This window comes from Coenobita brevimanus, chromosome 52 (genome assembly GCF_032717465.1).
Source record: "Coenobita brevimanus isolate Jiangsu-jjx chromosome 52, ASM3271746v2, whole genome shotgun sequence".
NCBI classification, from domain to species: Eukaryota; Metazoa; Arthropoda; class Malacostraca; order Decapoda; family Coenobitidae; genus Coenobita; species Coenobita brevimanus.
The window spans coordinates 37,768,605-37,795,541 of NC_137005.1; the positions used below are offsets into that span (position 1 = coordinate 37,768,605).

At 41.2% G+C, this 26,937-nt stretch overlaps 3 protein-coding genes across 3 annotated transcripts in view; all 3 read left to right on the top strand.

The window, feature by feature from the left end:
- LOC145400476 (uncharacterized) overlaps positions 1-23,959 on the top strand; it is a 31,832-nt gene extending 7,873 nt beyond the window's left edge. Inside the window, exons 2-5 of the mRNA XM_080273002.1 lie at positions 5,845-6,372; positions 17,841-17,976; positions 20,055-20,978; positions 23,008-23,959. Of these exons, the coding sequence (XP_080129128.1) occupies positions 5,849-6,372; positions 17,841-17,976; positions 20,055-20,978; positions 23,008-23,598 (2,175 nt within the window). The 5' untranslated portion in view covers positions 5,845-5,848 and the 3' untranslated portion in view covers positions 23,599-23,959. The remainder of the gene's footprint in view (positions 1-5,844; positions 6,373-17,840; positions 17,977-20,054; positions 20,979-23,007) is intronic.
- The window catches only part of LOC145400478 (uncharacterized), a 196,691-nt gene that overhangs the window by 26,095 nt on the left and 143,659 nt on the right, over positions 1-26,937 (top strand). The gene's annotated exons all lie outside the window — the stretch shown is intronic.
- The window catches only part of rtv (QVR superfamily protein rtv), a 6,535-nt gene continuing 6,142 nt past the window's right edge, over positions 26,545-26,937 (top strand). Inside the window, exon 1 of the mRNA XM_080273009.1 lies at positions 26,545-26,617. Within this exon, the coding sequence (XP_080129135.1) occupies positions 26,545-26,617 (73 nt within the window). The remainder of the gene's footprint in view (positions 26,618-26,937) is intronic.

A 26,937-nucleotide genomic window follows, 5' to 3' on the forward strand; every position in this document is an offset into this window, starting at 1 on the left:
TGTGGTGATGACTGTCCAGTTGCATTAATTGAATTACACCTCTTGACTGAGTGTCCCAGTCTAGGGGATGTCCATCATTACTGTCTCTGAAGGGTCAGGGCAGGTGATTTCTGTGTATGTGATGGGAGGATCCACCTTCTCCTTTTTTGAAGAAACAGGCTTCCTCAGTCACCTGTTGCTCTTATGAGTGTGATACTGTAGAGTGTATTTCTATTTTATGTTACTTTCCTTTTTGTGATATGACAGCAGTGACTAACGCTATGCTGCCACAGTCAGTTTTGCTAATGAGTCAGTCAGTGTTGCCCTTTCAGTACTGGGTATTCAGAGCACTTTTTATCTCATCTAATGCCAGACTATTTAGTTCAGCTGAAGGAAGCTTTTGCATTTGACAGGACTAACTCCATATTTGGTCTTGTTTTCTTTCATCCTTTGACAAGCACCAGTAGATTTTATTCATTCACCCAAGATGAGGTCACCCAAGCTGAAGAGGATAGAAACAGTCTTCATATACCCCTCCAGACTGTGTATGCCAGGTTTATTTTACTCGCAGTTAATTGTAGGGCATATTGTTCACCTGAGGAGATGCCCTTCATACCATCGCTGGATAATACTTTCATTGGTGTAGTAGTTCTTGGGAATTTGTTCGGTTTCCAAGCCTCCCCCTCCCCCCCTCCTTTTTTTTTTCAAAGTCTCTGATAGAAAAGTTATTCATAGTGTTATTACTTTTAGCTGTCATATAAAACTTTAATATAGCTTTGACCTCATGGTCAGATCAGGAACAAAATTATGGCAAATGCGAAACCTGTTACTCTGGGGTAACCCCTTTATATTAAGAGTGCAAGGGGCCAGGCAGGTCCATGCAGCCTGTTAACCCTGACAGTGCATGAAGTTGACTTAGGCATTTTGTTTGAACAAATGTCTCATTATTACTGTGGATTGAGGTGATGATATGAAGCTGTAAATATTAACCCTCAGGTCATGGGAGCTTTCCTAGAGGCAGATTTCATCACCTGACGTAAGCTGAGTAAATAGTCATCCCCTAAGATGGAGGGGTTAAATGCATCTTGATAATCCATTCACTGCATTAACCAGAGTCCATCATTATTACTGGCAAGGCGGCTAGTGTGTGATGATTTAAAACCTTCTTATGAGTTAAGATCCAGTGGTTGAGGCACACTTCATTCTGTTCATGTGCAGTAAATGGTACTGTACTTTAGGATACAGTACTCTGCAGTGTGTAGGGTCTTAATGCTTTTCATTTGCTTTGTGTAGTAGGAGGGCTTGTTTTGTGTGTGTGTCAGGGTAAGGCTAGACACATCTGGAGATTCGTGCAAGATGATATGTCTTCTGATGTTTTGCCATTTGTGGTTCAAGCACAAGATGTACAAGAGAGTACGGTACTCATAGTGCTTATCACTACTTAGGGTGCACTCATTTTAACACACATCTAGGGATTTGTCATAGGTTATTACCGCATCTGGCTGTAGACTGTATTTTACAGATCATAAGTCCTCTAAATGTGCATGTCCAACTAGGATACAAAATTACTGTAAAGGTCTATCTCTCTGTCTGTTGCCAAACTCCTCAATCCCGTAAGGGGTGGCCACAGACAAAGCACCTCCATGTTGCCCTGTCCAACACTGTTTCACTGCCCTGCTCCCAGCTCACACATACCTCTCCACTCCATCCTCCATCTCATCCTCGGCCTCTTCCTCCCTCTCCCCCCCTTCACCTCATTTGTATACATTCCCCTTGTCATTGTAAAAGTGTTGGATGAATATTGTTCCATGTTTTCATCCCTAATGCTGGTTAACTTTAACTGGTACAGTATTACATTTTGGTTAATGTTTACCAGCCGTGGAAACAGCCAATCCTTGTTACCTTTCATTGGGCCATGGAAGACCTAGGCATCTCGCAGTTAAAAACCTCGCCAGTTGCACGTGTTGATTTAGTGATATAATCCATGTGACTTCTGCCGTCATCATCAGGGTGTGTAGGATGTTCTGTCTTGGTAGAGAGTACAAGTCAAATGAAGAGGTCAGTCACACATCATGCTGATGTACTTTGTCTGTCGGTATTTGTGCTGTTTCATTTATGAAGGCTCCAACATGCTTCCATGCATTGGCTTTAGTCACTTAGTGGCAGCTCTTCATGCTACTGAATCTCTTGTAGCCTCTCTGTTCAGCCTCTGATCCCATAGGTCACACTATAACTTCCTCCCAAGTCTTTCAGTTTGCCTCTCACAGCTGTACCCTAAACATGCATACTTCTTGCCCAGGTGTCATCCCCTGTCTTCACATTTATATACAGTATAATCCTCAGGTAAAGGATTTACAGTACAAAGAAACTCCAATAACCTTTAGAGGATATATTTCTTTGTGTTATTTTGGCTCCTGACAGACAGTTTTATTAAACTTTGGAGACACACAAAGCTGAGGGAGTTTGAGGCAGTTTGTAATATCTTTAGTCCAAGAATTTTTCCCTCTAGGCTCCTGCCAGACTTACTGAACTTAGGGGGATGTTTTTGGTGCTGAACGAATTAATTCTGTATAAGGATGTTGTATGTATTATTCTGACATACACCAAGTGGTTATATTAAGCTTAGATTAGTATATCCCCTTTTGCCAAAGGAGTTTGAAACAGTTTTCTTTTACATATTCTGGTTCAGGAGATCTTCTCAGATTTGTTTTGTGTAGTGCTAGATTCAGTTTAGGAGAGGCCTTTTGAGCTGAGGGGTTAAGACTTTGGCACTTCTGCACCATATGAGTGACATGGGGCCATGGCCTGGTAGCTGGCCCACTCAGCTACATGTACCAGTAGTCAAAGTCCAGTCTGAGACTACTATTCATACATACTGTCTATATACCACTCATCCTCTTGGAGACTGCCTCCTCCATTTTCCCTGTACCTTACTGTATGGAAGGACCCTGTTCTGACCCTGGCAAGGTGATGTCTGCCACAGAAAGGCTGTTTCTTGCCTGAGATTGATGGCATTGCTCAGCCAGACAGACTAGGATAGAGCAACAAAGATGTCTTTGTAGGTGAAGAACTAGTAATACATGTATATGCCAAGTAGAATTCAAGTTGTCTTATTACCGTCTGGTGATTTCATTCCTTTACACCTTGATGTGTAAAGTCATTCACAACCTCATGTGAAGAATTCCATCAGATTGATATGTCCTTCCATAATACCAACCATTTTTACCATGAGAAGATATATGTATAGTTTTTCTTGGATTTGCTTTATATTGAGTTGCATATAAGTTCCGCTCGGCATCTGTTACAATAGCTTCATTGTGGTTTAATCCTGTGGTCTTATATTTGTTGCATCATTCTAGCCCATGTAGCCAGTTTTACAATGAGGTTAATCATTGTTTGTGTTAGGGTTGTTGCGTCTGTATTTGCTGTTGCAGCCAGTGATTACCAGTGTTGTGGGTAGCTCTGCTACAAGTAGCTAGTGCCACAACATAAAGGAACTACATATTTTTGGTAATAAGTAGCTGTGGTGCATTACTCATTAAAAGTGTTGAAACAATAGAACCGCTACATTTCTGAGGTATTCCAAACCCTACTTGTTACCTTTAGTCACGTTCCTGTTACACTCGAATCAGACACAGTGGACTGTCAATAGGGTTGCCATCTTTCATTATCTGTAACCAAACTGTGGCAAATTTGACAACAAAAATTCTCTTTGGTAATGAAGCAGCATGATTTGGTATTGACCTTAAATTTTCCATTGACTGTTTACTGTTCATACAGCAACCTTTCATCATCTGAGGTACTGCAGTATATTTCATGTGAACATTATTATCTATCTATATATACAATATCTATAGCCAGATGCCTCAGTCCCATGAGGATTGCCCTCTCTCCAACTGACCCCCCCTCCCCCTCCCCTTTCTCATTTTCTCACTTCTGTCCACTCCATCCCTCCATCTCATCCCTGGTCTTCCCCTCCCCCTCTCCCTCTCCACCTCATTCACATACACCCTTCTACTTAGTCCATCATTTGCCATCCTCTCCACATGGCCAGACTATCTCAGAGTATTTTTCTTAACACTTCCAATCATATCCACCTCAGCACTGCAACATTCCTTAACTTCCTTGTGTATCTCACCATGTAACTCCACATTTTTCTCTCAGATAATTCATTTCCACTTCTGTCACACTTGACTTGCGTCTTTCCAACAGGGCCCAAAATCACAATGTTGTCATGCAGCAACCCCCCCCCCATTTAGTATCCTTCTTCCATGCTGTACCCTTTCAAACACCTCAACCTCTAAACCTCCATCCTTGCTCATTACACTACCTAAGTACTTAAATGCCATCATATTTTCCATTCCTAACCTCTCAGACTTGCTGTGCATTCTGTGACTTTATTGCTCTGAAAGACTATAACTTCCCTCTTATCCATTTTCACTTTTAGATTCCATTCCGTACATACACTCCCAGACTCATTCACCAAGCCTTGCAGTTCCCATTCATCTTCACTTAACAGTACAGTATCACCAGCAATTACAGTACATCAAGTTTCTAAACCCTATTCTCTCATATTAGGGACACTTAACATCCAGTGTCCTACCATGTATCTCTCTTAAATTTCATCCATGTATAAACTGAACAACAACGAAGACTTGACACACCCTTGTTTGAATCCAAAATTTGGATCAAGGAGTTCGGTTCACTGTCAACACACACACCAACCCTAGCCCCCTCACGCACACTCTTCATGGGGTTCAGCAACTTCCCATCCACTCCATATATTTTTCATATCTTCGATATCCTTTGGCTGTCTACTTTGTCATATGCTTTCTTCAGATCAATGAAGGCAGAGTAGAACTTTCTCCTTCAGATACTTTTTTCGCTAAGCATGTTAGGAAGAATATTTGATCTACACATCCTTTTCCCTTCCTAAAGCTCCCTTATTCATCCTCAGCTACCAATAATTCCAAGGTTATTTCCCAGTTATTGAGGATTACAAATAACTACCGATAACTAGTTTCAATATATATATTTAACAGTATTAAAAATGACAATTTTACTGGCATTCTGAAATTCAGTAAATGAAAGCCATATACAGTACCTACATTTAGCATATACTTCACTGATACAAGAATGAATACGAAGTGCTGCTTTATAATTAATGAAGAAATAATATCTAAAAAATTCTGAGTGTAGTAACGTAGCAGTAGCGACTGAAGTAGTGGTAGTGACATTACATTTTTTTCCAAGTTGTGGTAGCAGTAGTGTCACTACTTTCTGCATGTAGTGCCCACAACACGTGATTACTGCTGGAGCTAAAGGATAAATGTTAGGTAGAAATAGAGGAGGACTCGTACTGCCCGTCCTGTCCTATGTGTATTTTTTTGGCATAGGAGTATGGCAACCGCCCCACCCAGCATGTATATTGCAAGCAGCCTTCCTCCTACTACATTGGAGAGGAGAGTGTGCCTAGGGTTATGTTTGTCCTGTGGATGATGTCCCCAGTTAAAGGAGCTGTGTCAAGTGTTGCCTTACCCATTAACTTGAGAAATTAGATTAGGCGGTAAAGGTCAAGGTGCCTTGTAGGTCTTCCCCCCCAGTAGATACTTGGGATATTGAGCTGTGATAATGACAGTAATTGCATTGGCAGTTATTGGCTCTTGTCTAGCATTGTTGGGAAGTTCTTGCACGGTGTCAGTTGCTAGTTTTACATTGACAGAAGTGGAACACTGATAGGTAGTTTTGGTTTCAGCTCAGGCCACCTTTCCTATGGAGTACTGGATACAGCATTTCACCACAGAACCAGACTCATTATCATTGTATTGAAATGTGAGGCTTAATCAGTAATTCCTCTGCTTGCAGCATTATGGCAACAAAAAAGCCCAAAGTACCAATCACAGCACCTGAGCCAGACACTAAGCCATCACCCAAGGCAGGAGGGAAGCCCAAGATACCCATAACCGCACCAAAGTCTGAGCCGGAAACAAAGCCGGCACCCAAACCAAAGCCAGGCAGTGAGCCAGGGAAGTTAAATGCAGCAATCAACAAAACGGGCCCTAAATCCGGTGCACCAGCCAACAAACCAGGCCCTAAGTTAAATGGACAAGACTTGAAGAAAGGTAAACTGCCCCCACATCAACAGAGGCCCAAGCGTCACATAGAGGTCGTCCATGGGAGACCTCGAGGCCGTGGCGGTGCTGCAAATCGCAGTGCCCCAAATCCCGACACCCAAAAACGGGAGATATGTCGTAAATCGCTGATTAACAAATGCACTTACGGTGCCAAATGCCGCTATTTCCACCCCAATGAGGAAGGTGGGAATAGGGGAGTGTCGTGGTTGACCTTCTGCCACGACTACCGCATGGGACTCTGTAGCCGCAAAAATTGCAGGTTAGTTTGAGTATGTATGTATGTCTCTCCATGTTGTACCCCACATAAGCCATTCATATAGGACTGCTAAGTATTTTATTTATTTTTATAGGATCCCATGTACCTATAATTTTTACATAAGCAAATAAGAAAAAGTATGTCATTTTTCACTGATCTTCATGTAGGAAGATATATATATATATATATATATATATATATATATATATATATATATATATATATATATATATATATATATATATATATATATATATATATATATATATATATATATATATATTATGAAGGGACATCCTGTCTTGAAAAATTATTTCAATGGTACCCAAGTGCTGTTTGATTACTGGTGGCTTGGGATACAAAAGTAATTATTAGATTCCAATCAAGATGTAGCACAAGTACATGATGCTGGAAAGGTTGCCCACTGCCTTTCCTGTGATTTTCAAGGAATTTGTCAGAGTATAATTGAACCCCACATGCTGTGTTAGCTTTCTTTTCCGTGGCTGTCTGTCTGCCCAGCCTTCCCAGAGTCTTGGTGGACAGTATTTTTTGTGGTTAACTCTCCTACCCTCAGAATTATTCACATTACTGTGATTACTGTATGTAATTGCTTGGTTGGTGATAGGTGGTGGTGACCATCATCCACTCACTTGATGTAGTGCTGCCTACTTCTTCCTTAGCCTTTATCATTCTTTTTCTGTGCATGCCCCTCTCTCTTCCTATTTCTTCCATCTTTCCTGTCACTTCTTTTTGCTTTTCTTTCCTTTGCAGGTGGCTTTACATTGAGTGACAAGCCAAATGGTTTCCTGTAAGCCAAGAAACCATTTACAACGCTGGGTGGTAACCATATAACCAAACCATACATGGCCCCTATGTGTCAACAAGTGGGTTGGTGGAGGATTAGTGCCTCTCCCCATAAAACAAATAACTCAAAGTCAAATGGCTACTCCTTACGGGTTTATGGCGTCTGGCAATAGATAGGTAGAATTGCTTGGTAAGCTTTTTAAAAAAGGGTGGGGGGGCAAAGATGGGGGCATACACCTTGAGGTTCTTCACCACAGTGCTCAGCTCTATAACTTACCACTTTGCACCAGTGGTGGGTTATTTACCCACTCTTCTGGAGTACGGTACAAGGTCACTGCATTATCCAGGTTACTTGGTACTTCCACTAGGTGTTTTCCTAGGAACTGTACTCATTTTACTTCTGAACCCACAAACGGTGGATGGACAGTGAAGATGAGTGGCGCCTGCCTCCACACCAAGATTTGAACCCCAGCACTAATAGGTTGGCAGCATCATAGCAAGCGCTGCTAACCACTCAGGCCACCATGGATGAGTCTGACAGTGCATTCTGAAGTCATAAAGATTGTGGCTTTTTCCTAGCTTACTGCTTTAAATGCAAACCTAGTGGCAAAATTTTGTGATATTTTGGATGTTTATTTTTTTTTTATTTTTTTTTTTTTTTTTATACAACCGGTAGTTCTCAAGAAACTAGCAGAAATTGAAATTTTAGCCTTGCCTGGAAGCTTGCCTAAAAACTTGTTCTGTGTCTCCCATTTTAAGGCAGAGAATACAGAATTGTCCCTACTGTATTTTTATAACTGTATTGAAATGTTCATCGAACTACGATAAGTAAAAATGACTAGAATCCTTTGAAAATTTGCCTTTGGCAAACATAGAAAAAAATGTTAAATCCAAATTGCATTGTGGGGTTCCTTTAGAAAAACAGGAATATCATGTGGTTTGAGTCAGGTTGCATGAACGGGTTAAATTCATAAGTGCAGTGTTAGCACATTAGCCACCTCAAGTGATCATTATGTTTATTTCTTAGTTGTATTTCGTGTGTTAGTGGTTGATCATAATTTTCAAGACAGTGATGTCCCCTGCCAACTCACCCTTTATTTATATTTTATAGGTATAATCCACAACACAGTACATACCTGTTCTTAATAAGAGAAAGAGACTCTGGACAGTTTGCAAAAGGATGCAGCTTGCAAGTTCAGTTGATATATACAGTGGAGTTTTTCGGTAAAGTTAGCACCCAATAACATAAGTTCTTTGTACTGTACTTGACATGCAAACCATTAACCATGAGCCACTTAACTTCATTACAGTGGTTTTCTCTCGTCTCATTTTCTTATCATTGCCCTGACTTGGCCCATCATATGACTTGGGTAAACTTTGGAAACATAAGCCATAAAGCACAGCATTAACAAATAGTCCCAGGTGCACAATAGAGATACAGTCCTTTGTATTTGTAATGCAGGTTTTCAGAAACCAAATTATTAGACGTGTATATGTTGTAAAGCAAATATTATTTGTTGGAAGTTTTTGCATGATATTAATACAGTACCAGAAATGCAAGAACCAAAAGTGTTGGAAGATTGAATTTTCGTACAGAAATAACAATATTCCTATATTTGCTTGTGCTGGAATAATAGAGATCGTCTTAAATCCCCCGAAGTCCTAGGTCTCGTTTATATTTTGGTAATGAAAGGGATAGCGATGCTGGAAAAAGCTAATATAAAATTGATCAGTTATTGAAAAATGGCTCAATATAAACAAAGTACTGTATATATAACAGTAGCACAAGAACTTACTCAAATACCTTAGTTTGCTGGAGTGGCTGACTTAGCATAATTCGGTAGAGTGGTTGCCCCTGGCCTGTCACATACTGGCTAAACAACATTGAAATTTACCTTAGGCTGTGATAGGAATGCATATTAATTGCTTCTTTGACCACTGGTGAAAGGTTCTTTAGTAACATACATGCATAGTGATGGGCATGATGTTGTCCCTTATACTGTACAGTTGTAGGTGGAGGGGCCCCTGAATCTTGCATATGCCAGATTGGTACAGAGGGAGCATCCTGGCCTGTCTTGTGATAGGTGCAGGTTTAATTTATAAAGCATGTTGCCAAAATATTCTTTTATGTTCCTGATGGCTTTGCTTATGCATGCTTTTTTTTTTTTTTTTTTTCCCATGTAGTGATAGCAGTAACAGTAATACAGGGTGGCACATAGCTCCAGCACATCCAGTGCACCTAATGCCATCACTCGCCTCCCATTATATAGGGCCACAGGTGTGCTTTCAGGGTTTTGCATCTCGGCCAGCTCCCATCCAAGGATAATGAAATCAGCCCACACCAAGGAGTAGGTGGTAGATATATACACAGTAATATCAGCCTAGATGATTGTGTGTATATAGTTGAGTCCCCTGCCCCGGGAATGTTGCATACGGCCCACATCATTCATATGTATACTTCCCAAGGATGGTGGAAGGTGGTGGCAACTGTTATCCACTCACTTGAGGTAGTGCTGCCTACTTCTTAAGTTGACTCTGCATTGAGTGACAGGTGTAATGGTTTCCTGAGACCCAGAAATCCAATTATAATCCTGGGTGGTAACCATATAACGACATGATGGGGTGATGTGGAGCCTGCTGTGGTTGCCATGTTAACTGGGTGGGGAGATGCAAATGTGACCTCCATCCAGGAATGAAAGATCCACACTCTTCCCCATGCTTCACTATGGTGAGATGCTATCTGCCTCAAGGAATGTCAGTTCACTACATTGGAAGGCCCTGCATGGGCAGTTACTTGCCTGCAGTTCATGGGTCTGCTCGGTCAGGCAGACCAGGGTTGCTCAGCAACAACAAGTTGTCATTACTCATTCCATGGGAAAGAGTTATGACAGTCAATATCCTGACTCCACATCATAGGCATAAGCATCCCCACTTGCACATTTCACATTACCAATCAGCATGAGTCAATCCAACAGTTATCATGTTACCAGGATTAACATGGGTGCCATTCTTTGTCATACAATCCTCCTTACAAAATTCTTTAAACCAACCCAGCCCACTGTCAGTTCCCTAGTCTCATCAAACTCAGTACCCTGCATTCTTCAACTATATAGTGGATAATGCATGTCACTGGAAGTCCCTGGACTTGTGTGTGTGATTTGATCATTGTGACATGGTCAGTGTGGCACAGGAAGCTGACGCATGGTGGTGGACAAGTGACATGGCTTTAGATGATGTCTGCACCTTGGCAAAGGGAGGTACCACCCCTGTCACTGTTTTCAGAATTGATCTTAGCCGTTGTATAGTTTCTATCTTCAGTATGTTCCTCAAGAATAAGGGCCTCCTAATGGGAGATTGTTCTTTGGCTTTAGTAAGAAATATGAGTCGGGCTTCCAACTTGAGCATCTCCTGAAATTGGTGTAATAGGTCGTCCGTTCACCATCGCCTCCACCTCATTGAAGAGCATTTCCAGTCACTCATCGTCATGGACGTGAGTCAACAATAGCCCTAAGGATCTTGCACACTGTTTAAAATTGCCATTCCTGTGGTCCTGCCATATATGGAACTGAATGGATTAAGCACCCACTGTATCTGTCCCCCTAGGATTGTAATATGATCTTCATTCATCTGTCTTCCAGGCCCCTGATGCTGCCTGAACCTCTTTGGTAGTGCCTACTATATTTGTTCTGTTGTCACAACCAAAGCATTCATGGCATCCCATGAGGAGAGAATCATGTTATTGCATTGAGAAAACAGTTTGCATATTGTGAAGTCAGCATTTAAAGTACTTCCTCGTTTGTTTAACGAGGAAGTCTCTCAGAACAGTCCATCACATGCAGGTAAATGGGAGTGTATTTGTTGTAACAGTCTGCTGGCCTTTGTTCAGTGTCTGTATATGTTCCAATGACATATCGCATAGAGCTGTACAACTCATCAAGTAAAATTGAAAGTTTAACGATCCAGACTGTCCGCCCAAGGAGACAGGATATTTTCATGCCAGTGCCCCGCCGAGATTTCATGAGTCACATAATGAGGACAGTACTTGATGGTTAGTGGGTAGCCAAAACTGGGCATGCCCCTCGGTCATTTTTGGTCCACCTCCAAACCTGCTGAGTTCATCTTGATGCAGATGTGATTCCAAAGGACAGTCATCACTCTTGTCTTGCCAGTTTTCCCTTTGCAAGAATTATCTTTGTATGATGGTGGTGTGTCCATACTGAAATCCTGTCCCTGGAAACCATGTGATGATTCTCTTGTTCTGTGTGACCCCAAGTCACAGCTCAGGCTGGGTAGCGTCGCATTGCAAGCCACAGCGCAGGCTGTGCTGGCTGTGCATCACCGTAAGAAAATCGACCCCCGTGCAAACTTACGTATGGCGCTACGCAAAGACGGAGAGAGAGATTTTTTTTTTCTTTTACCCAGATGATGCCCTGGACGGTTATCTTCAAGATTATATTAAACAAAAACAAATTTTTGTTTGTTTGTTTGTTTTTTCACTTCCCATACGTAAACTTACGCAAGGCCCTACACAAATATGGAGAGAAAAATTTTTTTCCTTCTCACCAGATGATGCCCTGGATGTTTATCTTCAAGTTTATAACAAACAAAAACTAAAAGAAAAAAAAAAAAACTTTTCCTTCGTTTTTTGCACATCACGGGGTGGGATAAAAAAGGGTAATTGTGCAATCCACAGGTTAAGTGACACCACAGCCGCTACCTAGACCAGAGCTTGTGCATGAGGCTCATCTGGCTATCTACACCAAAATCCAGTGCATCCCATTCCTCTTCAATTGTAGGTCACTCTCCAACCTTGGCCATTTTGGTGAGCATTCCTCTGCCTGCAGCAGAATACTTGGATCCTGTATCCAGATACGTCTGTCATGCTTATCCATGTTGAAAAGTTCTCATGTCACATCCATTGCCAGGTTTAGTGATGTGCTTACATGGCTTAACTAGCTGGCATTTGATGATATATGTTTGGTTGATATCCTATTTCTGTTAAATGTTAGAGAGCATTGCTGAGTATTGAATATGTATTGGAGTACTCTTAGTCCAGAATACTAATTTTTTAATCTTCATGCTCAGTTCCATCCTTCACATGTCCATTCTTGCCACCAACACTGCTGCACAGAGCTCCAGTAAGGAGTGGTCTGTTTTAAAAAGTGCTGTTCCTACTCAGTCATACACAAAGATGCAGTGAGTGTTTCCTGCCCCACCCACACTTTGCAGATATGACACTGTGCCATGTATGTGTACCAGTAAGGTATCAAGAAAATGATGCATTTCCAGCAAAGTTACTCGACCAAAGTCACAAGGTTCATAATATAGAGGAACCTGGTACTTGATGAGCCAAGGTAGATAGCCATTGCTGCCATATTACATTGCTTTAGTCTGGAAAGGGGTAATTCCTTCCTCTTGTTAGGTAACATTCATCTCGAAGTATGAACCCTGTCCTGATAATGAAAGACAAGAAATGAGGTTGGTCATAAACAGCTGACAACACAGCTGGTCCCTCTGTGTGTGGGCTCAGTATTGTATGTTTAGTATTCTGCTGATCCAAGCTGAACATTAACCCGTCACGTCCCAAGTTATTTCGCACCTCCGACACCCCCCAATCCCAAGGTATTTTCGAAAATAATTTTTTTTGGCTAAAACCTCCGCTTTTGGTGAGAAAAATCAAAATTTCATAGAGTAATCGCTCACCTGAGGTTTAAAATACTCGATCCAGGTAGCAGTACCTCCTTACCTTACTGGGTTTTCTAATAGGCTGGCACCAAAGAAAACGAGTTCTTTGGGAGGGTAACTATTTCACACCACTCATAAACGGTATTTATTTATTTACTTGGTACGAATTAATATGTAGTACGAGAGTATATTGGTTTTCAAAGAGTAATATAGGCATTATAAGCATTGTTTTACTCACTAACTCATCACCATACCTGACCTTCTTTTGCCACATTACCTGATCATCATTTCTGACTGTTTCTTCCTCTAATGCTGTATAAACTTTGTCCTCAACATTGTCATCGATTGGGGAATCACTCTGGCCCTGAATGTCTTTATTGGCCAGGTCACTGGTAACAGGTGAATTGCTGAGACAATGGTGTAGGGGGGGGAGGTTATGCGGTGTAAGGCATTGTCCCTGCTTGGCATCTTGTAGAGGAATAGAGGAAGGTGTCCCATGTATACATACGAAAAATCACGCGCGAAAATTGAAAATTGTGCAAATTAGGGACCTTGCAATTGCACGACGTACCAGTACGTCATCGGGACTGGCAAATGCAAAATGTTGCAACGTACCCATGCGTCGACAGGACACGGCGGGTTAATCACGTTCTTGATCCCACATAGCTCCAGGGGCAACATTCCTTGGCTGAAGTTTACCTCCTCCACCCCTACATGCTGCACCATTTAGGGTATTTAGCTCAGAACTCTGTTGCAGTCGGTCATCCACTTCATCAACTCTTAATTCCCTAAGAACAGCACATGGTGCAACAGTGAGGCACTTGCCATTGCGTCCTCAGGCAGTGCTGCTGAAAGAAACAAACAGTGGACTTCAGAATTATGCTTGGCTCACACAACTTCTGTGTAGAAGTTTGCCCTGTGCCCAGAGTTCTCATGCACCGTAGTTTGGACTTTCCCAAGCCCAGCCATTGAGTTTCACTTTATCGTGGACAATGCCACTTTGTGCATATTTGATTGTCATGAATGCTGCTGTTCTTTGTATTTTCCACCTTGTTCATTTCCCAGTTTGTTAGCATGCATTCCTTCCTTGGGATTTGACACCACCACAACTTCAGTGTTTGTATCATGTGGATTTCAGTAGCATATTTGCTCTCCTAGCTGTACCTCTTCAACATTCATAGCTTTTCCTGGTGGCCTGTTACACAGTGAGGGCATCCCTGTGGCTTGTCCTGTGTTGCCCTAGTGATTATTGTTGTTATTATTAATCTGAAGGTAGCAGGTATAGCAGGAAGAGTGTGAGCACTATAAGCAGATGGGGACAGCACGTACCCTTTTGAAGCATTAAAAGGGAAGAAGTGAAGAGAGGATGTGGAAAGAGAAAGAAAAAACATGTCATGAAGCAGATAGAGAAAATTAAACTGTTTACATATAAGTTGCGACTGTCTATGGCGAACTTGTGTGTTTTAAAGCTTGGTAGTATATTTGATATAGTCAGCGTTTAAAACTTGATAAACCTCTTACAGTGGTTACAATCAATATAAAGCTGTATGCAACAACTAAAAATAAACAAGGTCTAACATAAAACAAATTATAAACGTATAGATGAATTATAACAAACTACGAACCACAAAAGCAGTTATGTCATGACAGATCAAAACCAAACATGCCTTCAGCTTGAACAACTGAACACTGTCTGTGGCACAAACCTGTCCATCCAGAGAGTTCCAAATGTGTACTGTGTTAGGAAGGAAGCACCGCTGAAACTGGAAAGGTAGCGAGCAAATGCACTAATCACGACAGACATGTGTTCCTCGAAGGCATAAAGTGCTGAGGTAGGTGGCAATGCATGGGGTGAGCGGCATTGGACCGGATTTTATACAGCATGTACAAACTACTTACAACATGGTGATGTTCAGGATTACACAGCACTTCACCACTATGCAGAAACTTTGCAGTGATTCAGTTTTTTTTGCTGCTACTCCAGTCCAGGCTGAGATCATGCATCTATTGTATCTTACTCAAGTGCAAGCATCTTCGTTGTCTTCTCGTGACATCCAGGACATCGCAGAGAAACCTCAGTTTGGATACAATTCCCATAATGTGGCATCATTTCAAGCAAGTGAAGTATCGGCCTAAACTCTTCCTTGTTGAAATCCAGCGTGGTCTGTGCTGCACCTGAAAATGGGCATCCAATTCGGGTGTAACCTCCAGAACAGAGAGTGTGGGAAGTCCATCCATCCATCCATTGCCAGACGCCTCAATCCCGTTTGGGGTGGCCACAAACAAATCGCCTCCACGTCGCCCTGTCCCCCACCATTTCACTGCCCCACTCCCAACTCTCACCCCCCTCTCTCATATACCTCTCCTCCCCATCCAATTTTTCTCAGGTGTTCCTTTGTTCTCTGTGGCCAGTTCAATGACATGTCTGGTGCTGACAGAGCTATCATAGAATTATTCACTGTTGCAACATCTGCTTTCTACACATCATTCATCCATCATGTACCAGGAAAGGTGCCATGCCAGATATTATACTGGGTTGCAGTTCCTTCATATTGCTCATACACCATAATAAAAGGCCGATGGTTACGAGTGATCACATCAAATTGTATGGATCTCATGTTGTATATTTAGTTTTCTTAATCTGCATGAAGGAATCCTGTCAGCAGATACTTGAAAGGCACTTTGTTAACCTGTACAAGAACTCATTTCATAGGTCATTTATCAGCTCATTGATTTACATTTGTTGTGTTGCCATATCTCACTCCTGATTTTACTATTGTGTTTTGGTCGTCTTCACACAGCTCCAGCCTGTATTCCTTCAGGATTCTGTACATTCCTCTTAAGCATGCTTGTAAAAGAACTGCAAGTTTTCCATCATCCAGCAAGGCTGCATTCCCAGTGCACTGCCAGAATTTATGCATGAACTCCCAATGTTCTCTGCAGCTTCACCCAGCCATCAAGGCGTGTGATTGAAGCAAGGAGGCTACCACTTCCTTTGAGTCCTGATTTCCTTGCTGATCATGCAGTATTTCACATACAATATTTCCCGGTGGAGACCTCTGGGCTCATTCTCCTGTGTTGTTTCCCAGGCGAACTTGTTGCCGTACCTGAACTAACAGTGAATACTGTCCTGTACTTCTCTGAGCACTGGCATTAGGTGGTGTGACGTGGTATAGGAAAGTGTTCACACTTCCCATTTTCCCATGAATGCTGTCAGTATAGATTCTGAGTTGGGAGGACTGTAATTGGACTAGCAGTGACAGCCCTCTCACCCCTAATTTTGTGTTCACCCAGTTAATATATGCTAACACCAGAGTAACAAGACAGGTTACTGTCACACAGTATGCTGCTTGAAGAAATCTGATAAATCTGATTGCAGGAGATCAACCAATTAGTCGTGTTGGTACCATAGATTTCATCACCTGCAGCTGAGGGTGGCACTGCTGTGTGCAAACAATAGACTTTTTTGAACTGCTTTCTGGGAAGGGACAGGGGCCTGCAACAGTCTCAGGACTTTCCCACTTCATGAATGTTTTCCAACACATTTTGACTACTAAGGTCTGAGGGGATAAGTACCTGACACATGGACTCATCTTCTTGTTAGTTAAACCCTGTCATATACATATATTTCACTTACAAAGGAGGGGAGGATTCAAAGTCAGCAGTACCAGTAATTGATAGTAAAACATACTGTCCATCAATTATTGCATGCTGCTTTGCATGCAGTAGAGTCGCTTAACCGTGGAATAGGTTCTCATGTGTAATATGTTTGGAAGGGCCCTGGATGTTAACTGTGTATAGGACAAAAGGGCTGTCAGTGATGTAATGGCAGGGACTGAAAGCAACATCATACACTAATCAAGGAAGTATCTCATCTGGATCTATCTTAGGTCCTTTTTAAGGTGTTGTTAGCAATGCCATCAGACACCTTTCACTCCTATGTATTTTATGCACTACTTCCTGCATATCATGCTTCCAACTTTCTCAATATGCACCTTTTCCAGTATGTAGCGCACAAGGGTTGTCCAGTTATAGTACTCCAAAAGTTGCGTAGTGGAGTAGGTTTAGTGGGGAGGGAGGGAAGAGTGTTTGCCCAAATAAAGTGAAGCTTTATAAACTGCACTCACCAGTTAGATCATTTTCCAGTGACAGGACAGGAATGGAGTGAACATGGGGGCATTATAAGTGCCACGCTGATAAAATGTAACTAATTATAGCAAAAGTGAACCCACCTACCTCCAACCCATCAAGGGAGCATCTCTGACAAAGCTTATAACCACTTCAAATAGGCTGTCTTTGCAAATATTTGGATATTGTTTCCAAAGCCCCCTAAGACTGATAGTTACCAGGAATGGATCATAGTGCTTCCTGATTTTGACTCTCTTAATGTGGAGTTTCTGTAAAAAAAAATAATAATAATAATAATCTTACACTACTGAAGGTGAAAATGAATATTTTGGCATTTCCATTTACCTTATGACAGTGAAAGCCTGGCCATGTAATTCAAAGGTAAGCAGAATATGAGTCAGTGCTGCAAACAGTGACTTCTTGAAAATGCACATGACTTGCTTGTTATCGTTTTGCATGGCCAGGTGCCGAGAATATGTTGAAATTAGATTCCCAGGCAAAATTTTTAGCGCATAGCCATGATTATCCCAGTAAGTTGAAAGTCTGTCTTTGTTGATTGCATAAAAAATTCTTCACAGTACTCCTAACATAGTGGTCACAAAACTTGGGACTGTTAATTCCCAAGTGTTGTTATCAACAGTGCATCTATGACAGTACATAATGTGCTCGAGAATTTTTGCCTTCATCGTCCGTATAACCTCTGCTTTCTCGTTAGTGTTTTGAGTTGTGTTCCTAAACTAATAGGGTGTATAGAAGCTGTAATTTATGATAGTCATTTGCAGAGCACTTTTTGTAAATTAAAATTGGATAGAATGCAGAGTCCAGTCATCTATGCCCATCCGTATCAATTACAGTTACTTCCACATCTCCCGTCAAGATGAAGAGGTGTTCCGCAACACGGGGGAAATCCCTCCTGTGCTGGTTGAGGACGCGATACAGAAGGCCGTCAAGGGTAACCTAACTCTCATCGGCACAACACCATGCTGTAAGGTAAACTATCCCCCACCTTTTACTGTGACCTCTGGGACTGTATTTTTACTGCTCTTTCATGTCTTTTATTTGTATGTCATATTTTTCTCATTATTATTGTTGTTGTTATTATTATTATTGTTGTTATTATTATTTAGTGGTAGGTGGAGTCACCATCCACTCACTCTGTGTAGTGCTGCTCTCGGATGCCTTCCCTTTCCTCTCTTCCTTCATTCCTTCCTCTTCTGTCTTTCTTTCCTTCATTCTTTCCCCATCCTTCTGTCTATCAGTATGGGTGACTCTACACTGAGTGACAAGCCAAATGGTTTCCTGTACACCAAGAAACCATTTGCCATGCTGGGTGGTAACCATATAACCGAATTATGGCACCTGGTTTTTTAGTGGGAAATTAAGGCGCTCCAATCAGATTGTGCCGGTGCAGGTTTATATCCAAGGGTTGGTTGGGGTCTGTTGCTCACATAATGCCACTCAGGGATGAATGTGGCTGGTCACTCATCTTAAATGTCAGGACCAACTTGCCTAGCCCTGGGCTTCTACGTTCCTCATGGGGCAACACTGGATTAGATGATGAATGAATGATTGATTGATTATTATTATTATTTTTATTATTATTATTATTTATCTATCTTATCTATCTATCGCCAGACGCCATAATCCCGTAAGGGGTGGCCATTTGACTTTGCATATTATTATTATTATTATTATCAGTATTACTATTATTACTGTTATTATTTACTACAAATAGTAGTAATTCTTTCACTACTACTACCACCACCACCACTACTACTAATAATACTAATACTAATACTAATACTGATGATAATAACTAGAATGGCACTCAGTAGGGCACATACCTCCACCAAGGCCCACCATGGAGTTCCTTTTAATTCAGTCACTGAAAAATTTATGAAAATGTCAAAAAACGCCCTATCTTGCAATGTCAAAGAAATTTAAAAAAAATTCCTGGATTCGCATCTTCATCCGGATCCACACCAAAATATAATGGAGTGTATTCTGGGCCAAGGCCCATTCTTCTACCAAGTTTGTGGAAATCCATCCTGTAGTTTTTGTGTAATCTTGCTCACAAACCAACCAACAAACAAACAGATGGGTGAAAGCTAACCTACTTGGCGGAGGTAATAATATATTACTACCGGGAAGTAGTAGTAATACTGTATTACTGTTACAACTACTACCCGGTATGACTACTGCTCCTACTACTACAATAATAATAATAATAATCTGCTACTACTACAGTACTACTATACTACTACTACTACTACTACTACTACTTCTGTTATTGTACAGCATATGACTCCTTGGGAGTGTGATCCTGTGTTCAGCAAGCCTGTAATCCAGTCTATCAGTATCTGCCTATTTATCTTTCCATCTATCTACATGGGAAGTAATCACAGTGCTTGTTAAATGTGCAGATTAATGACTTTCAGCAATTTGATTAACTGGATTCACATCAGATATGTTTATTGCATATTGCTGAATCTATGCACATTTGTGGATAAAAATTTTTACTTCATGAACACAGCTGCCATTGTTAAGAAAGTCTGTACTGTTTAAAAAAATATGTATGGTGTTAAAAATATGAAAGAATCTGTTAGGAGTGACTTTGATGCTATGAGATCTAGAATATTATATGATGAATGAGCCAGCCTAATGCTAAATTGCCATATTGCTTTGCATCGTGTATAAAGGCTCCAACATGTTTGCACGTGTCAGCCTTGGTCACCATATGGTGGCTCTCTACACTGCTTGATCTCTGACAGCCTCCCTATGATCTTATCCCAGGTCCTCTTTGGCCTGCTTCTTTCAACCATATCCTTGATGTTCACACTTCTCACCTTCCACACCTAGCTATCATCCTTCATTTTCTCAGCATGCCCAGACATCTCAGTCTACCCCTCCTCATCACAACACCAATACATTAAAGTCCCATCCTTCCTCTCAACTCTTCAGTCACAGTCCTAGCTCTTCTAGGCCTCACATTGAAGTTTTTAGATTACAGTATGAAGCTGAATGTTAAATGCTATGAAAAGTCATTCAGATATGTTTCTCCTATACAGAACTTCCTGCGAGGTGCATGCAACGTCCCAGACTGCACTTACCGTCACATTAACCGGAAGGAGTATGAGTTTGAGGTGTTCGATGCTCTTCGGGATGAGTTGGAGTATATGACAGGGGGCCCACCTCCATTCCCTGGACAGCCTGGCCCCATTGGTCCCATGGAGCCCTTTAATCGGCCTGTAGAGCCCTTTGAACCCATGCCAGAGCCCATGCAGGAGCCAATGCACCCTCCTGGACCCTCCATGCCTATGTATCACGATGATAGGATGCCAATGGAGGAGGTACATGCGGGTCCTCCACATTACATTGATTATGAACACCAACCCAAGAGGCCCAGGTATCATCCAGACGGCCCTGACTACCCTATGGATGATATGAGGGATGTTAGACATGGAGGAGGAGTGTGGGATAACCGGGACAATATCGATCCCATCATAGGCATGGAGGAGATGAGGCAGGAGATCATAAACTTGAGGAATGACAACATTGATTTGAGGAGGGAGGCTGAGGCCAAGATCGCAGACCTCAAGGTTGACTTGAACAGAGCCACTGCAGAAAATTCAAGGCTACAGTCTGAAATAATGGAAAAGGACACTGCCATAAAAGCTCTGACTGCCACCAACACAACTCTGGTGGAGGATCGGCAAAGGGGCCAAGATGTGGTTCATCAGTTAGAGCACAGCAATGAAGAGATGCGCAGGGCACTAGAGGTGAGCATCAAGTCTGCCAGTGCTGAACAGGGGAAAGCGGACATGTTACACAAGGAACTGGTTATGGTAAAGAACTCCCTCGCCAAGTCAGATGCCTTGATAAAGAAGACTGGGGATGAAAATAGGAGACTGACTGCTGAACTGGTAGAAGCAAGGAAAAAAATACAGGAGTTGCACGCAGCACAGCAGTTAGGCATTGCCAACAGAGATATGGTAAGAGACTTGTCTTCAACTTTCTGCATTTTTGACACTGCTTTTTCATTTACTGTTATGGCTGTATTATGAAAACTGATAAGATAAAGGTGTATACAACCCCCTAGTTTATGATTGTCATTTATGGAACAGTTATTAGCATTATTGTATAGATTTGTTTTTAGATTCTCGCATGTACCTGTTTTTTATTTTGCTGTCAGGAACCTACCCCATCCCATTCTTAGGTGGGAAATAAGATCTGGATGATGATGATGATGATGATGTGAGCATTAGATGTAGTTAACCTCTTACCTTTGGGCTGTCACTACCGTGACGCTCGTTACATAAGTACCATACTGCGGGGCATCACTTCTATAATCCAGGGATTTTTTTAATCGCCCAGGCTTTCAAGTGTGGTCTTGTATCATCTATCAGCACTGCCAGTGTGTAGCTATAGGCAGCGCTGCTAATACTGCTTGTACCCGCATTCAATGTTACCAATTTAACCATTTTTCTGTGTTTGTCTCACCTCCCCTCCCTTACCCCCTCCACACCTAGCTACAGCCTGGCCGCGTGGCACAACTCCCGGCCGGTTTTATCTATTCTCTTTTTCCATTGAAATGTACCCTATGCCCTGTTGTCACTCTAAAAAATATATAAAAAAATAAGGGAAAAGACTAATTGATACTGCCATTGGCCATGAAGTATCTAATTTATCACCTGGCAACACCCCATGTGCACTTGGTTGCTAATTTTCCCTATTCATTACCTATTGAAATGTCCCTTATGATTTATTCATATACAAAAAACTATAAAAAAAAAAGGGAAAAGGCTAAGTGATGCTTCCATTGACCTGGAAGTAGCTAATTTATCGTGTATTGTCTAGATTTCTTGCTATCCCCGTGGGAGGGGCACGTCGCGGTCCAGCCATCCCCGCGGGTAAGGGGTTAACATACACACAACATGAAGAGCACTTGTGTAAATTGTACAGTGCAGTATGGCTTTAAACCTTCAAGACATGGTAGATTTTTTTCTCTTATAATGTATGTATACTGGATACATAATTTACTTCAGCTTTTCATCATCTCCCAGGTGAAGATTTCTTATACCCAATGCATACCTGTCAGCTCAGCACAAAGTGTATGCAGTATGTCATTTATAACCTTGTCGTTTTTTTGTTACAAAAAAGTGCAATGGAAAGGATGTCGAACGATAGTAGTCACTTTCTGCTTACCCAGTACATGAAGCAGGCTGCAAAATCGACAGAGATCTCAGCCAATACAAGGTGAAAGAGTAATAGTCATTGTGAACAAGCACTAAAATAAGTCTAAACCATGTACTCTTTTATACAGTACATTATTTGGCCAGAATTCTGGGGGCTTGAATGGTGAGTGAATGGTAGTGTGGCTCAGTTAGTTGGGAAAGCTTTGGTTAGTATCTCATTCTGTTAAATATTTTTTCTTTCTCTGGAGGTCTGGATGATGATGACAGTGACGATGACTCTCACTCAACTTTTGTGTTGCCTTCAGTAGCCTTCCATTTTCGTTTTCCCTTCACTTTGGAGTGTCCCATTGCATCATATTATGCAGGACCCGTATCACCTTTTCCAGTGAGGTTCAGTTCATATTACACACCTTTCTAAAATCAAGCTGTGAGGGGGTAATTAGTATGTTTTGGTACTTGATTTAGATCCCAACAGTTAGTCATTAGCTGTACTATGGCTAATCTCAGTATAGAGATTCTTTAACATATGCAGTCCAGTGACATAGACTTTATTTTATTCTTGTCATTTCCAGATAATATAACTTGGCTGAGGGGATGTAGCTGTAATTAACCTGTTCATGACGAGATCTTTCCTGGTTGCCTAAAAACATGTACTGCAGCCTGATTAATATGAGAGGCATCAACGTATGGAATGGTTTAATAAGAAACAGAGGACACCTGTAATCTGGTGTATGGATTTTTGTTGTTGTTCATCTTCTATAAAAAGGAAAACTAAACATAAAAATATAATTATTTGGAATTAAAGTTGGGCTTTTGTTACTTTCAGCCACCAGAACGCAGGTGGAATGAGCCACCGCTTCCTGGGTACGGAGACCGAGACCGCGGTGACCCGGGATGGAACCGACAGGACAGCGGTCCCTGGGACCAGCGTAAACATCCTGACGGCGGTCCATGGGAACGGCGTGAGGAACTTGATAAAGGTCCTTGGAACCAGCGCGGCCAACCTGACAAAGATGTGTGGAACCAGCGTGGTAATAACAGCCGGGATCGCGATCATGATCGTGACAGGGATAGGGATAGGGGTCGTCCCAGCACATGGGAGGAGGACATGCGTGCCCTAGATATGCTCAGTCAGCCCAACCCTAAGCTAGACAACCAGCCCCCAGGTGGATACAACAGCTGGAGGGGTCACCTGGCAGGTCCAGATTATGCCAGACGTGACCTTAACCCCCATGATCCAAATGCCAAGAAGCAGCTGCAGCAGCAGCAGCAGAAACGGCGGTCTGGGAAAGGTGGACCTGGTGGCCCTGGGAAATGGTCGCCCCCACCGAATCAGCCTACTCCGATGCAGCAAATTGTGAACCAGATGGGGAGGAACCCATTCAGTAACAACAGCGTGCCGTGGAAGTATGATTAAGCTTTAATATGGGGGATATACCTTTTACTTTATTCTTGCTAATATTTCATGTTTGTTTACTTAGCTTGGCCCACAATATCTCGCTTGAATGTTCATTTGTAATAATAGATATTAATGCTAGAATATGATTAGTCACAATTTTACTATGGGAACGATGAAGAGCTTTAGCATTATCTTATTCTGCCATGTAGTTTTGTGAAATAAGCTGCAATAATGACACTCTGGGCCAAACTGAGATGAAAGAATTATACTAGTTTATTGTATTCAGCTTAATAAAGGCCTCTCTTACTGTAAGGGTTTATTAAGGCTGTATCTAACCCTTCCAGTTTAAAAAGTATATCCTGAGCTGAATAAAATCTTCAGGAGATGACTTGGGGGGGGGGGGGAAGCAGAGGTCTTAGTGGGATAGTTGTGAAAGTAACATACACTGTTTAAATAGGATTAATAAAATACGTTTATATGCATGTGTTGAATACATACTTTTGTTTATTAAGATTAGTTTTCTACTACAGCACTATGTAATTTATTATGTGTAGAAGTCAGATAATGTAGTTTAAAGTGAGTAGCTCTTGATCTGATAAAGAATTTTGAACTATTTTTTCTGTAATATCAGAGTAGCTATTTACTTTCAGTGGCACCGTAATTAACAGGGGATTGCTACAGTAAGATTAATGCGTTGTAAATTTAAGTCTGTTTATTGTTCCATTTGAGTCATTAGAGTCACCTGGTACCATATTGTGATGTTTAACTTTGGTTTCCATTTACTGGTAGTATGCTGGATGGTAACCATATAGTCAGCAAACGTGTACCTGGGGGTCTAGGGGACTAATATGCTCCAACGTAATGTGGACTGAGCAGCCTAGACCCAAGCTCGTATTCTTTTCTCATTAGGAAGCTCCCTGTCACCTCATTCTCATTGATTTTTTTTATTATTATTATTATTGCTGGCTAATATGCTTTTGTTTGTTATTAATGCTGAGTATGGTGATGTTGGAAGGATTTATATAACACAGAAGAGGATAATGAGCTGCTCTAAACAAAATAAATTGCTTAGGATGAGGTGTTAGGGATCTTCCTTCACTGATGAGAATACAGACCCCAGACCCTCCTGATGCAGCAGTAGCAAAACTGAAATAAAAGGGCATTGTAAACAACTACTAAGCTTTGAGTTAGGGTTCGTTGATGCAGTCAGTGGTCGGAACATCCTTTCCTCATGTCAAGATCAGCTTTGTTGTATAGGTTAGGCAGACTGTGAATTGTGTGTGTGTGGACTCAAATTCTAGTTGGTTAAGGATGCCCCCTAACACCTCATCCGTAGCGATTTAGGTTTGGATATGGCTGGTTAATATCCCTTTGTATGTTAACTGCAGAGAGTACGATGATGATAGAATGATTTATGTAACAAGAAGGTCATTGAGTGTGACCTCAGGGATAACGAGACTGAATAGGGAAGCTGTCAGAGATCGAGCAACATGGAGAGCCGCCATCAGGTGACCAAGGCCAATGCATGCAAGTATGCTGGAGTCGTAAAAAACGAAACGAAACGAAGACAGCCAGTAAGATTTATTAAGCAAAATACTGTAAGTTTGCTTAGGAAAATGTTAGGGACCTTCCTTAGCGGATGATAGAATATTGGCCCAAGTGCCTGTGTGACCACTGATGTGTCGGAAAACCAATTTACATTGTGTTTCAATATTACATAATTATTGCTGGCAAAAATCACCATTTTTTGTTCACCACCACCATATTATCATTCAGACTTTTTTCCACTCAGCCAGCAAACATTGTGTGCATGTGTATATAAACCGTATGCAATAAGTCCTTGTTATAAGTTGCCTTTCATGACTTTTGTATCTCTTTAGTTAAATACAGAAAATTATCCATTCATTGTGACCTGTAAAGCTAATTGGCCAGTTATCTTCTATGCAGAGTAATGTTTATAAGGAAAAATCATTGTCATATAAATATCCCAGACTTAACTAGGAGGACCATTTGTATAGTTATGACTGTTAAAAATTATTGTAAGAAATGGATTAATATTACAAATGTGTGTATGTAATATTGTGATGAGATTCAGCCTTTTGTTGATTATATAATGAAAGCTAATCCATTAAAATATTGTAGATTATTTAAGTTGTTCTGCAGTAAAGGAAATCAGTTGTAGTGAAAACAGTATTTTATTTACCCTGTAGCTTATTACTGGAATATACAGTATACGTTATATAGAGAGAGAACTTCATTGCGCCCTCTCTCTCTCTCTCTCTAGGACTTGTCACCGAATTACTAGCTCAAACTCGAGGCACTGAGAACTGAACAGCGAGTTTTCTGAAGCGGATGTTTTCATTTAGTTACTCATTTATCTGGCATTTAGCTTCTTGGCCTTCGCATTTTAGTCTCCCTCGTCGACATCCCGTTTCACATAGTGTCATATAACCATGTCATCGAAGGCTTTCATCAGTATTCTGTGAGTAGAAAACTAGTCTAAACATAAAACAGATTGCAAATTGCATTCTGTACAAGGTAAAAGTGGTTAAAAACAGTAAATTATTAGAATTGTGCATTTCCTTTGAACGAGGTAAGTGAAATCGAACATTGCATTGTGAAGTTACGTTTTTCAAGTCTCACGGAAATTGGATATCTCGTTTAACTTTGCCATTCGACATTAGATAAGTATATCGATTTTACTAGATTTTCATGATTCACAATTAAGCAGAAGCATTTAGATATCATGTAAAGTGACTCTGGCAGCCTAAAAATGTAGTATTGAGTTGATAAGAGTGAGAAAAACTGAATAGGGCCGGAATTGTATCATACCGAACACAGCGTCACATCCAGCAACAAGACGAGGCAAGAACTTTCTTCAGTGTGGGTTGAGATTCCCAAGTGTCATGAGGGGGTGTGATTGCGGCCATATTTATAGTAATTTATAGTGTAAGCGCAGTGAAAATGGCGACTAAAAGTACCTCTAAGTGTATATTAAGTGTATTTTTATGCGTTGTGCTTCTGAGTTGTGTGGAAGGTAAGAAATATAAGTTTTTAGTGGGTGTTATTGAAAGTTTGGTTTCAAGACATTACAGTCACCATATAACTTGCCCTGCTTTTTGGCGATGTATGTAAGATTATTAACGTAATTTTAGTAACAGCATTCCCAGACATATTATTATACTTGGAAGAGCCCCGGGGACAGGAGAGAAGAGCGAGGAGGAGCAGGGAGAGAAAGTGAAAGGAACATACGGGAAGAAAAGGTGCGAGATTAGATATTTCGCCGTTCCCTCTCGTCTTTAATTACTCTCATTTATTTCCTCAAGTTACACATGTCGTCTGGGTGTTTTTTATGAA